The sequence below is a fragment of the Euwallacea fornicatus genome, chromosome 17 (assembly GCF_040115645.1).
Source record: "Euwallacea fornicatus isolate EFF26 chromosome 17, ASM4011564v1, whole genome shotgun sequence".
NCBI classification, from domain to species: Eukaryota; Metazoa; Arthropoda; class Insecta; order Coleoptera; family Curculionidae; genus Euwallacea; species Euwallacea fornicatus.
This window is the reverse complement of record NC_089557.1, coordinates 632,098-644,405: the sequence shown is the minus strand read 5'-3', so window position 1 is coordinate 644,405 and position 12,308 is coordinate 632,098. Positions and strand designations below refer to the sequence as shown.

Here is a 12,308-nt window from a genome sequence, read left to right as displayed (position 1 = left end):
ATAGGCCGCCGAAATCAGAGGTGTCCCATCTCGAAATCATAGTATGGAAATGGGCCTTGGGGGTGCGCTAATGCGTGCGTGCCCTTACGAGTGAGGGATGCATTCTAATGAAGCATTTCTTTTAAGGAAAACACCTTCAGATTTGTCGATATTTCTGTGCCTTCGGGGGCACTAACGGTGGCTGCCTTAGAACATCTGCCCATCGCGGCCCTAAGTGCCCTTTAATAACCGAAATGCTTTTGATGCGAGACCGGAAAAGGCGTCATTCAGATTCCTTTTCAGACTTCGGCCCATGCTCCGTGCGCCCGTCGGAACATGTGCGCCGTTATTGCCTTTTTCTTTCACCGCCCGAAAGCCCCATCGGATCCTGAGTACGGTACTGCTCCCTGCGGCAATTCCACGGACAGATGTCCGCAGAATTCGGTTTCGGAGCAGGAAAACAGCTATGGGGCGCTCGCACCCCAATTTGTCCGCAAGGTCAGGGCTGCCCTTAAAGGCGAAGAATTGTGTTGGTACTGTAGTTGAGGGCCCTGTGCCAATTCGAGAGTACCATTTCCGCCCACAGTCTCGAGTTTCCGAGACGGTGTTTGCGTTGGGAAGCGACAGATGCGCCGCGGGGGTGCTGCGGCCTATAAATAAACGCCCTCTCGGAAATGTGGTACTTTAGGTGGGGATTTATGTTACGTCAGATTTTTCCCTCTGCGTGGCCTCTTTAGTGGGGAAAATTGCGTTTGAACTGAATATACTGGGTGTGCATGGGGAGTATACGCCGGGGGGACGTTCGGAGCAAATGTTGAATTGTCCCGACTTTCAAGCGCGCCACGCTGGAACCGTTTCTGTTGGTTCGGAGACATTTTCGAATCATCAATTATTAAGCGTTTTTTGATGAGATGACAGTGGCGAATCGAAAATTCTTGGAAAATTCCAGTTTTTGCAATTATCAGGAGTACCCTCACCCATGCTGCGCAAATGGGTTTTCGATTGTTTCCGAGATATTTTCTAACCGTGAAGGTAACCATTAAGCGGTTTTTAATGGGTTGATAATGACGTAGCCTGCAAATCAGTGGAAATAAAATGCTTAAAAACTTTCTAGTTTTGCAATTACATTTTGCCCGAGATTGTTTACCTGGGTCGCCACCCCAATGGTTGCGGTACTGGTCGGCGTACAGTGTCGTGGTTCACGAATTTGCCGGGGCTTTCAGCGGCTCGCCGCGAGCTCGAGGGAACCTCACAAAAATCGGGAAAATTTTCGCACGGACCCTAATGCGACGGCAATGATCTGGTTCGGGGGGCTCGCGCGGCTCGGCCTGCAGGGGGACCATGGATAAAACGGGTTACGGAAACGTACACGTTCACGTCGAATTTTCTCCAAACCACTCCGAGAAGAATGGAAATCGCCGCGCAAAGGCACCAAACCCCGTTTCCCGGGAAATGGTTTATTTCTGCTAGGGGTGATGTCACCGATACCCCTATTAATAAGGTGTTGGAAGGTCTAAAAATGGCGTTTTTTAATTATGCGAATATAGCCTTGCGTCATATGAGCGATAGAAAGAAGAAGGCAGTAGCGGAGCACCTTGGGGTCGCTCCGGACTGGATTTTCCAGTTGCGTCGACCTTCCCATTCGACATCGTCCGAATTCGATCTTGAGCGATTTGCGACGTTTCGAGGGGGCGACTTCCGGACGATCTCGACGATCCACCCCCCTTCGCTCTCGGTCCGGTCCGGACACGGTGGACGATCGCTCGCACCTTCTTGAGGGCGGTTTCGGTCTTTTTTCCGATTTTGAGGTGTCGTCGCACATGCCGCCAACAATGCACTCCCGAAGGACGAACCTCTAAATCGGGGTGTATTTTTAGCTGGGGCCGGGCGTTTTAATCGACAGACACTGTTTATTTTTCGATCAAAGTACAAAAAGAGCCGCAGCGGAAATTAACGATGACGTATGTCTTTGTCGCAGGTCTCGATGTGCCCTCGTGGCGTACATATAAAATGTCGTAACTAGCTTCGCCGATCCATTGTAGTGGGGAGCAGTGGCATACCCAAACGCACGTAAGTGTCTTTTTTTGCACTCAAGTTTTATACCTGCTTCATTAAGTGGACGTGCACAGTCACCCTCGCCCGTCCCTCCACGTGTATTCCATATGTCCTGGTGCCCCGCGTGCAACGTCAGGCGCGGCATCGCAGGCTCAAATCGAATTTCATGCGGCAACAATAACTCCGATCCGGCCCCCGGATGGACAATGGTCGAAACTGGTGACAAACAACCGTAATAATTGGGTTGTTACCCCCCGAATGTGGGACACCGGGCTCGTAATCCCCTCGGCGGACAATGCCGGGGCTCGCAGCGCTTTGGACCAAGACGGGGCGAAGCCTAAGACAAAGCGGCCATTGTGCGTGTACAAATTATAAGGGCGCGAGCCGCCAACAAAGGGCCCCATTCACCTTATTTAAAGAGGTCGCGATTTATGGCGCGGCGGGGCAAGGAGGCAGGAGGAGGAGGCAGCCGGGGTGCTTTGGTCTCGCGTACGGATCTCATATTTGGGCAGGTGTATTTGCCACCGTCTGCCAGCTGTCGCAGCCCTGCATCCCCCGATATGTGTTTGGCAACCGTCGTTAACAACGCGGAACCACTCCGCATTGGGTACCTCTTCGGGTAACGTGGCAACGGTCACGTGATTTATCGTCGCAGCCAACAACCTGGCGATATAATTACGCTGCACCGAACTGATTAATAATGCTTAATTTCGGGCAATTTTCGCCGTATCGAAATGCGCCAATTAGATCGAAAAAACATGGCAACAGTGCGTGTTGCCGTTACGGCCCGCGCCCATTTCGCACGCTTCGTGGATTTTTTAATTGAGTTCGGGAGAGGTTTTGACCTCGGTCCTGCGACGCTGCGGGCGGGATCGTGGGGTGACACGAATCGGGGTTTTCCTCGAGACGGGGGGGGGAGGTTCGAACGACGTAATGGATACCTGTAACGCCCGTTATCGGGCTGATCTGCCCCCGGGAAGCGCGCGTGCCGGACCACCTACGGCGGTGGTCGCTTCCTGTTACGACAACCCGCGGAAAATCGTCCTGTAATGACGCTCAAATAATCTGTTTTTTTTTTTTTTTTTTTATTTCGAGGCACCGCGAGAAGTTGCCATTTTGACAAACTCGGACGCCGAAATGCAGACATCGGCCCCCCCCGTTGGCAAATTTGTTGACGTTTAAAAAATGCCAATTTCACTATTAAAATCCTTAGCGCTGGACCGCCGCCCTGCGGCGAGGCTTTCCATTGCGGTCCACTGTGTTCATGCGGTCGCCTTTTTAAAATCACATAAAGTCAACCGGTGCTGCCCCCCAAACCAGTAAAGCATTACGGCCGCAGTTGACACCCACGTGCGTCACATCTCTCGGCTCGGTTTCCGAGCATGTGCCAGAAAAGGATGGTGCCACATGAAAGGTGACGTTCGTCAGAGACACTGACAGCAACCCGACTAGACGGCGTTGTCAAACTGCAGAAGCCCCACGAACCGGTTTCGATCTTTCTCCTGCGTCCTAGCGCCCGCCCCGCTCTGCGCCCGCAAACGGCGTTCATCAAGCCAGAGATCGCGCTCTATTATTGTCATCCCCATGGTCCAACCAACCCCTTGCGACGCACCTTATAATGCGTTTGTCCACGTTTGAGCGGTAAACTGTATTGACAGGCTCAAACGGAGAAGAAATAATTCATGCGGGGGTGGACGCATTAGGCCATTGTGGCCTGAATCTTTAAATAGGGTCGTTCTCCCATGCAGGGGGTAAATCGCATTATCGTATTAACGTGGCGCATAATTGGTGCATGCGTCAATGGACAGTGACAGGCAAATTAGGGGAAAATATTCCGACTACTTGGAGAGATGTGAATTTCGGTTAAGAGACTCCAGGTGGTTCGCCAGACGATGCCCTTTGACCTTGATTCGAGATCGAGACGCAGCTGCCGTCGTCTTGCTGGTGGCACGTGTAAACACGCCATTTCGGCCCTATGTACAAGTTCTAAATTAATATCGCCTCGTCAACAGGGTGCAGGTCTGGCGCGGCAGCAGGACACCGAGCCCGTGGCGCGTGCCCCCACGTCTTTATATGGCTTCCTAGGCTCAAATTGATCGGAAATTACTCGGAATTCTTGCCGCGATGGATGATAATCAGCGAACCACTCCGGTTCTTCAACCCGAACTTAATTGGTTGTGCGAACACTCACCTGGTGGGGTTCCTTCCCGAGAGAGGCGCACGTGGTCCCGCAGGAAAGCGCCGGCGCGCCTTTAAACTATTTATTTTGACAACGAGACACCCCGTGATTTATTGGTGTCAAGTGGCTCGTGAATGTTTGTCAAATGTGGGCGCAGCATATTTCCTCGTTTAAAGTGAATTTTGATGGGGGAGATATCTGGAATGCTCGGGAGGGGAGGCCGACGCGAACGGGGCAGCGTTGGTCTGTGCGCCCACTCGAGGGGCTCAAAATTTAAAATCGCCCAAGGGCACTTGCCGCTCCCCCGTTCGGAGGAAACTAGTTGCGTTACGGCCTCCTTTTCCGACGTAAATCATTTTCAATTTTTTGATTTTCCGCAAACGTTCCTGCGGCACTCTAAACTCGTTCCTCGCGCGTCCCTGTCTTCCGCGCAAAAATGGCGCACGTATTATTGTCGTCACGGGCGATTCGTTGCGTAACACAAAATGGCCGACTTTTGCCGAGGTCTCCGAGCCCGGCGGCCATTTTGTTATCGACGCCCGAATTCGCCGTGACGGTCGATACTTCGGGAATTTGATCCGGCAACGGCGCGCTCCGCGCTTCTTTGTAATGGCGAAGTTTGTGACACATATCGGTGGCACCCGCCGGCGGGAACGTTGCCAGACCGTGCAGGAAGTTCGAACGTCGAAGATTTCACGTGCATTCCATCGAGAAATACGTCATCCGGCACGAATCGTCTTACATAACCAAATTGAATATTCATTGCCCGATTCCGAGTGGTTGTTTTGCCTCCCCCCACCCGAGGGCCTAAATACATAATTCTGGGGGCGAATTTGGGGGGCGAACGTCGCCATAAATTTTTATTAGACTCGGCCCAAAACACGCGATATGCCGTGGCGACCCCTAGACGTGGAACTCGCTTTAAATTCTACCGTGTACGTATACGTATGAATGTGTTCCTGTTCCACGTAATTACCGCCACTTTTACTTTGTTTTTCTAAAGGGAAATCAGAGGCGTCCGAGAGCGGCGGACCGGAACGCAGTGGCGCAGGTGACGAGCGGCCACGCCCTGGTGGGCCCACCTTGTGCCTTACCGCACTTTTTGATTTTCTCTCGGAAGCCGCACAGGTCCTCCCTAATGATAGGAAAAAAAAAACTGATGACTGCCCATCGCGGCCGCCACGGGGGTGGAAAAATGTCACGTTCGGGGTGGGCGAAATTCCTACGAGGCATCAAAAGGTTCCTTTATCACCTGGACGGGGGCAATATAATGAAAAAAAATGCTAAAACCCTCCGACAATAAATAGTTTTCGAAATAGGTGAAAAGACATTGTTTAGTGGAAGGGCTTTAGAGGCCGAAAACGTCATCGTACGTGCTTTTACATTCGATCTTAGAATTAGTTTGGCTTTTTGGGAACTACCGCCGATGGAGGGATTTATTATGGGAGAACACTTTTAGGGGCGATATTTGCCGTCGATTCCCTTTAACGCACGAAATGGGGTAAACAGTGTCAATAATTAACAATAAGAATCATATTAAAAGCGACATGGTGCGGTATCAACTAGAGGTAAAGGCAATTAAGTAGCAAACGGTAATTGCCGTGGATTTAAATGTGACTGCTTTCCCACACATGAGAGAGGACAACGAGGTCGGTTCAAGAGAGATTTCCTCATGTACAGCAATGAAATTGGTCCCGGTGGGAGGCGAAGGATGAAACTTGGAAAAGGAACCCTCATTGGGTCAGCCGAAAAGAGAGAAAAAAACCACTAATCTTACCAGAACACTATCGGTATCTAGTTATCTCGATACGCCTGGGTGCCCGGTCCCACCTGCCCGTACCATATGGGACGCGCCATCCCATAGCGTCAGCACGGGCGTGGCAATTTGTGCTTATTAATTTGACGCCATCTACTCCTTAGACAGCCCCAATCTCGTACATATTTGGAGCGCATATGCTCATCAGGTGGCCGCAGGATGAATAAATTGCTCCCTTCCTCCCGGGAGCAGGAAGCCGGGGAGAGGGTCACCGGGTCACCTGCGCGTTCTATTTCGGGGATTTTTCCAAAATTGGGGTGCCGCTGACTAATGCGTCGAACGCAAAAGCTCTCATTTCCTGATGGGGACAATTTAGCAATCAAAAGCGATGCATAAGTGCAATCATCCAATCTGCTAAGGGGACATTAAGTGGCGCCGGCCAGAGGGGGCTTTTCGTGTTTTTTTGGGTCATCCGAATCTGGGTTACGAATTATAATCGTGCGATTAGGTAAGTTGCAAATTGCAGGGCGCGGGATCAAAGGGAAAGCTGAGACGGTGACCGGACGCGCAAGAAGTTTTCCTCGTCGGCCATCTTCCCGGGCGAACGTGTCCATACTTCCCGCACTGCGTGGCAACATCGCCGACGGGTCGATCGTTGAAATCGTCAGTTTTCGCAAACGAAGTGGAAACGTGGCGTCACCGCGCGTCACGGTTTTTCGTTAATCTGGAAAATGATTATTGCCGGATCTTCCATCTTTCGTGCGAAATCGTGCGCTGAAAGCTCAAGCTCGTTACGCGGTCCAGTGACTTTGTCCACCCAAGTCGACGTTAGAGTTTCGACTTTGCATTCGGCGCTTGCTCAGTTGTTCGATTTTTAGCAAAAATTCAACCAGTTAGAAAGTCCCTCGGCACCCTCGCGTGGTTGGCACCCACGCTCGCGGGACGTACCCATCGTTTCGCCCTCGTGCGTTAATATTAATAACCTCCCCTAGTGACGTACGGCGCATACCACGTTCATTCATGCCGGCCCGAATGGAACTTTCCCAAAAACCTTTTCAATTAAATATGAAAATAACGTTGTGGGCATGGAATAAGCCGATTTTTAGATCCTTCAGGGATTAACTCCTTTTACCCTGTCAGTATCCAAATATGCTTAGAAAAATATTTAGATTGCCCGAATGAAATCGGTTTCGTGTCCATTGAATGGACATTCCTTCCTGCACCTTATACCCGGTGTGTGAATATTTTCGTTGATCAATGAACGTCGGTACGTTTTAAATGCGACATAAAAAGGACCTTTTTCACGAATCGGTCATGTGAAAGGACACAAAAGCCCGGAGGGACGTCTACGGTTCCTGGTACTTACGCACTTTCCGGTTTGCTTGTCTAATTATCCGAAAGTACTTTTATCTATCTATGGGCTCTGTTGTCAGGGGACATAAATTGGGGCCCAAGGTGAAATTCCTCGGCGGTTTAGGGGTTGTTTTTTTTCGTACGATTCCGATCAAAAAATCGTACGAAATTCATAATCGAGGTGGAGGTCTTTGAACTGCCCCTGAATAAGTCATTGGTGAAAAGCTCGCTTTTTATGATACTGTAGTAAAATGGGTCACGTAATAGCCTGACGAATAATTTAAATCCCATAAGGAACATGCGAACTTGGCATTCTTTCCACCACAGCGCTGGGGAATGGGTGGATTTTTTTTTTTACCAGGAAACGGCCATAATGACTGCGATCAACAGCAAATTGAATGTCGGTTTTCGCCGGGAGTCCGGGACCACCAGCAAAACATAAACACTTTCAAAATTCTCATTAGCTTGGTACCGCCATTTTTTATTATTTATTTATTTATTCATTTATTTATTCATTTGTTGACACTTGACGGATACTCTGACAGCCACGGGGGCCGGCGCACGGACCAAAATTCGCCGGACAACGTGGCGAAATTGATGCGTGACGTGGCGGCGGGCGACTCGAAGTGGCCCCGATGGCGGCCCTTCCAGATGGATGAACCGATGACGAAAACCTCGATCGCGGAAGAGAAAATTTGAACTTTTTCCATTAGGACAGGTTCGCGCGACGCCGCCTCTTTTCCCCGCAGAGAGGCGGCTTCCAGGGGCGTCTCGGAACGTCGCGAATTTTCGAAAAACCCGTCGAAACGCGTGGTTAATCGGTTTCAAGTCGGGGGGCCAGTGGCGTCCCGCACGTCCGAGGTTTCGTAAAATGTTATTGGAACGCCTCGATTTTTCTCCCATCGCATGGGCACTTTCTCCGCACCCGCCAATCCATCTGCGATTTGCAATTTTAATTAGCGACGTCACCCATTATTAGTAATAGAAAAAACTGCTTTCAGTCAGCAATTAACCTTAAGGAGAGCATAGCTCGGTGCGTCACGTCTGACGCGTGAAATTCAGCGACATTGAGTCACCCCGAGCCGGAACTAATGTCGCAAAACTCCATTTTTCCCTCTGGTCATGAGAAAACCGATATCATCCATCTAAACCAAATAACTTTACACTAATCGCCGCCACTAAGGCCTAATCCCCAATACAGCCCCTCGTCCCCACTTTCCATTCCTCTCTTCTCTCTCTCTCCGTTTCTCCGTCGCTCTCCCCGTCAGTCTCTTTCTCTCTCTCGAACAGGTAATTCTCAGGTGCTCGGACTGCTTCGGTCTCGTTCGCGTTCACTTTAGTCGCGAGACGGTCGCCCGTAGCGTTGGATGCACGTCGCCCTCGCTCATTTCCACTCAAACTTCTCGAGAAGTTAACGAGAGAAACTCAGTTTCCAAAAGTCTCTCCATCAAACTCGCGGCGTTAACGGTGCCTCAGCTGGACCTCCCGAGTTCGTGTGATTTTCTTCCGGCGATTCCTATGGGGTCCGACCGCGGCGGTCGGTCTCGGGTGGTTGATGGGTGAACCATGATGGCAGGGTTGCGGACTCGTGTCAAAAGTGAGGATTTCAGGAAGAAATGCCGGAATCTGACGTGAATTATGCCCCGTGAAAAGGAATACGCAAGAAGGCCTTTCGGACCACGTATGTAGACACGATCTTATGCATGTGTGGGTGGTCAGTTGAGTTAAGTTTGTGTGTGTTCTTTTAATAATGTCGTAGTAGAGAAACGAATTCCTTTGGGTTCTGGTTCGGACGTTTTAGGCCGTAAAAATGCCCATGAGGTTGTTGTTGTTTATGTTGCGAGCAATGCGCGATGAAGAGCAGCCACGGGCACGGAGAACGTCCGGAAATATCGCTTTTATCAGTGGATCAGGATGACGTTCGATTCCGCTCATTTCAGGTGCAAATGGATCACGTCGGATTCCTCGAATTATTTAAAAAAATTAATTAAAAAAAATAATAATAATAAAAAAAAAAGGTTCAGTTCGGGCCAGAGCGTGAGATCCGGCCGTGGCTGTAGGGCCTAAACGGAATTCTGTTCGGATCATTTTCGGCTAGTTGTGTCCGGTTACTTAATGGTCCGCAGGTCTCCTCGAGTTCCCACAAAAAGACTCTTTCTCCCCATCCATGCAGATCGGCTTATTCCCTTCCCCAAAAAAAAAAAATAAATAATAATAATAATAATAAATGTTCATTTATAGACGATTCCGTTCACCTCCGGGTTAATAAAGGCTGTTAATTGGGTTAAACGTCGCCTTAAGTTCGTCAACGTCGCCTTAAATTCAATAAATCCGCAAAGTTGATTTGCTATTTCTGGTTCCACCGTCCTCCACCTCCGTTCGTAGACGGACGACCGGAGATGGGGGGCACCCGAGGCGACTTCATCCCAAACGGAAATTGCCGTTTCCCAGTGGTTTCTGTTGCGTTTTTTCCCCCCGATTCGATAGGCGGAGGTCGCGGTGGAGGTTCGAACTCGATCGGGGCCCGAGGAAACGACGTCCGGGAGGTGATTCCTGGACGAAACGCGTAGAGAATGAGACGTCAGCTCGCAATTCGCAGATGGTAACATAACTCCGGCGTCGACTGATACGTTGGCCGCTCCAGGTGAATCTCAATTAGAGAATATCCCGAAAAGTGACGTGCCGACGGCGCCGTGGCGCGGCGAAAGGGCGTCAAAATGCGGATTTCCTCTCGGGGGGCTGAACGGGGACAGGAGGCGGCGGCACGGATCCGCGCCTCGCAGTCTTCGAATATACGGGGTGTTGCATCGAAGACCCCTTCGCCGGCCGAGAGACGAGTCAGACCTTGCGGGCTCGAAATGCGAGGCTCGCGCCTCCGACTCGCAAAAACCGCGGGAGGAGACGCGTCCGGAGATGCCGGTGCGGTTCTCGCCCCTAAGAACACAAAAATATACAGGGCGTGTCGCCTGAGACGATCTGCTTCGGCCGGCCAAAGGCGGACGGGAACGGATACGAAGCTGTGCGCCTCGCTGCTCGCGGTTCGCGGCGGCCGGAGGTACGCGGACACACACACACACAGGGTGTTCCGTCGTTTTCGGTCGGTGGCGCAAAGGGCGAAAACGTCGCGATTTAACGCGGTTGTCTTTGCACAAAGTGAAATTTTGCGCAATTTTCGGAGAGTGCCACATAACTGCGTCGGTACCATTAAATCCGAATGACTCCAATGCCACAATATAGGTTTCGCAGATCTTGCGCAAGCACCGCAATTAACACCTATTGCGTTCTTTATTGCAAAAAAAAAATGGTAGAATAACCGTTTATTATTAGCTTGTTATTAAGTCAAGTACTCACTTGTTTTGGAACTACCGTACAAGCGTTGACTTGACAGTGAGTGCCATGTAACAATCCCACACGCCGTGGTGATGTATTACTACATTGTAAATAGTCTTAATCGGATTCGGTTTGAGTAAGGAGGCGGTGGAGGAGGAGGAGGGGGGGTGGTACCGCGGCACCACCGAGCGCTAATTGCAATAAAAGGTGTCAAAAATTTCACTCTTGTCGCTTGTGTGTTGAAAAGCCGCACGTAAATAGGTTTTAGTACCATTTTAGTACCGCAACGAATCGAAAATAAGAGAAATGGGCGCCGTGGGCCAAGGCTATGGGAAAACGATAACAACTGATGGTTGGCGGCAGGTTCAAACACACAGACGCGTACTACAAACGAAACCGGTGCACCGGAGTACCACTCTCGGTACCACTTCATAAACCGGAGTGCGCATTTACGTATTATATAGTGTGTAACCGTGTACAGGGCGTTCGACTGTTAGTCGTAGTCGGCGGCGTAGGCACTTCTTGGACGTGTTCGGTTCCTGGGAGAGGTCAAACCGGGTTAATTGACACATATCCTCATCTTTGTCTGCCCTTTAACAACGCATCGACCTACTATTAGTACATAGTTAATACACGTGTGCGTTTAATGAGCACCAGCTAGTTCGTAATTGGATTAATGGATACCTGAGCGCATCATTTTTGTACGGTGCATGCGGAATACCACCGCAGCGTGTTTATTACATAAAAATCGACATTCTTCTTCTTCTTCTCCTTAGTATTATTATTATTATTATTATTATTATTATTATTATTATTGTTGTTGTTGTTGTTGTTGTTGTTAATAATTAGGAATGTAGAAGGAAACTTTATTTTAATTGATACGAGCGCAGTTTACTTAAGACGATAGTGCGTGCGGTGTGTGCGTCATTGCGGTGCAACGTTCCAGTTCGCAACCGCAGTAATCATCGATGGAGGAAGAGGCGGCAGATGTGGGTCAAAGAAAAATAATATTTACACAATGTTTCCCCCCGAAAAAACGCAGTTTCAATTTCGCGTCAGATCCTCGGTACCCCGCCCGTGAAAGGCGAAACCTTCTCGCCTCCGAACGGACGTCCGCGTCAGCGTTCAACTTGACCCGTCGTTCCCCCGCGGATCGCGCCGAAACCCACGCGGGACGCCTCTGTCCGTTCCAGAATCCCGTCGGGAGTCGCACGGTTTGGAGACGGAATGCAGGACCACCCGGAGGCGTCGCCACCGCGGAGTAGTTCTCCTCGCTATCGACGTTTCCTCCGTTGGTGCGAAAACGTCAAATTTTCCGATCGCCGCCCGATGATCGCGAAACCCGGGACTCCCGGTGCACCTGGGGCGAGTCTCCGACGTTTTCCATTAGACCTCCGCCGATCCGATCCACCCCCCCGACGCAGCGTATAATCTTTCATTCTTATGCAGTGGGGTGCAACGTCAATTACGTTGACAAATTGCTTTCGATGGTTAACGACGATTCCCGTTCGCGGGGCACGAATTCCGCAGACGATCAATTAGAAATGGGCGGTGGAGAGCGGGAGAGAAGCCGTCGCTTCAGCTCCTCGTTACACTAGATATGAATAGGAATGCAAATCTGGAAAAAAATTATCGGCAGTTGATCTTGGACGGTTC

At 50.4% G+C, this 12,308-nt stretch overlaps 1 protein-coding gene across 4 annotated transcripts in view; it reads left to right on the top strand.

The window, feature by feature from the left end:
* Positions 1-12,308, top strand: part of LOC136344550 (protein spitz-like) — a 33,834-nt gene that overhangs the window by 4,609 nt on the left and 16,917 nt on the right. For 2 of the 4 annotated variants that reach the window (XM_066292106.1, XM_066292103.1), the window contains exon 1: positions 8,646-9,003. The exons of the other annotated variants lie outside the window; for them this stretch is intronic. In XM_066292106.1, coding sequence (XP_066148203.1) covers positions 8,961-9,003 — 43 coding nt within the window. In that variant the 5' untranslated portion in view covers positions 8,646-8,960. Of the gene's footprint in view, positions 1-8,645; positions 9,004-12,308 lie in introns of those variants that run through there. 4 annotated transcript variants of the gene reach the window in all.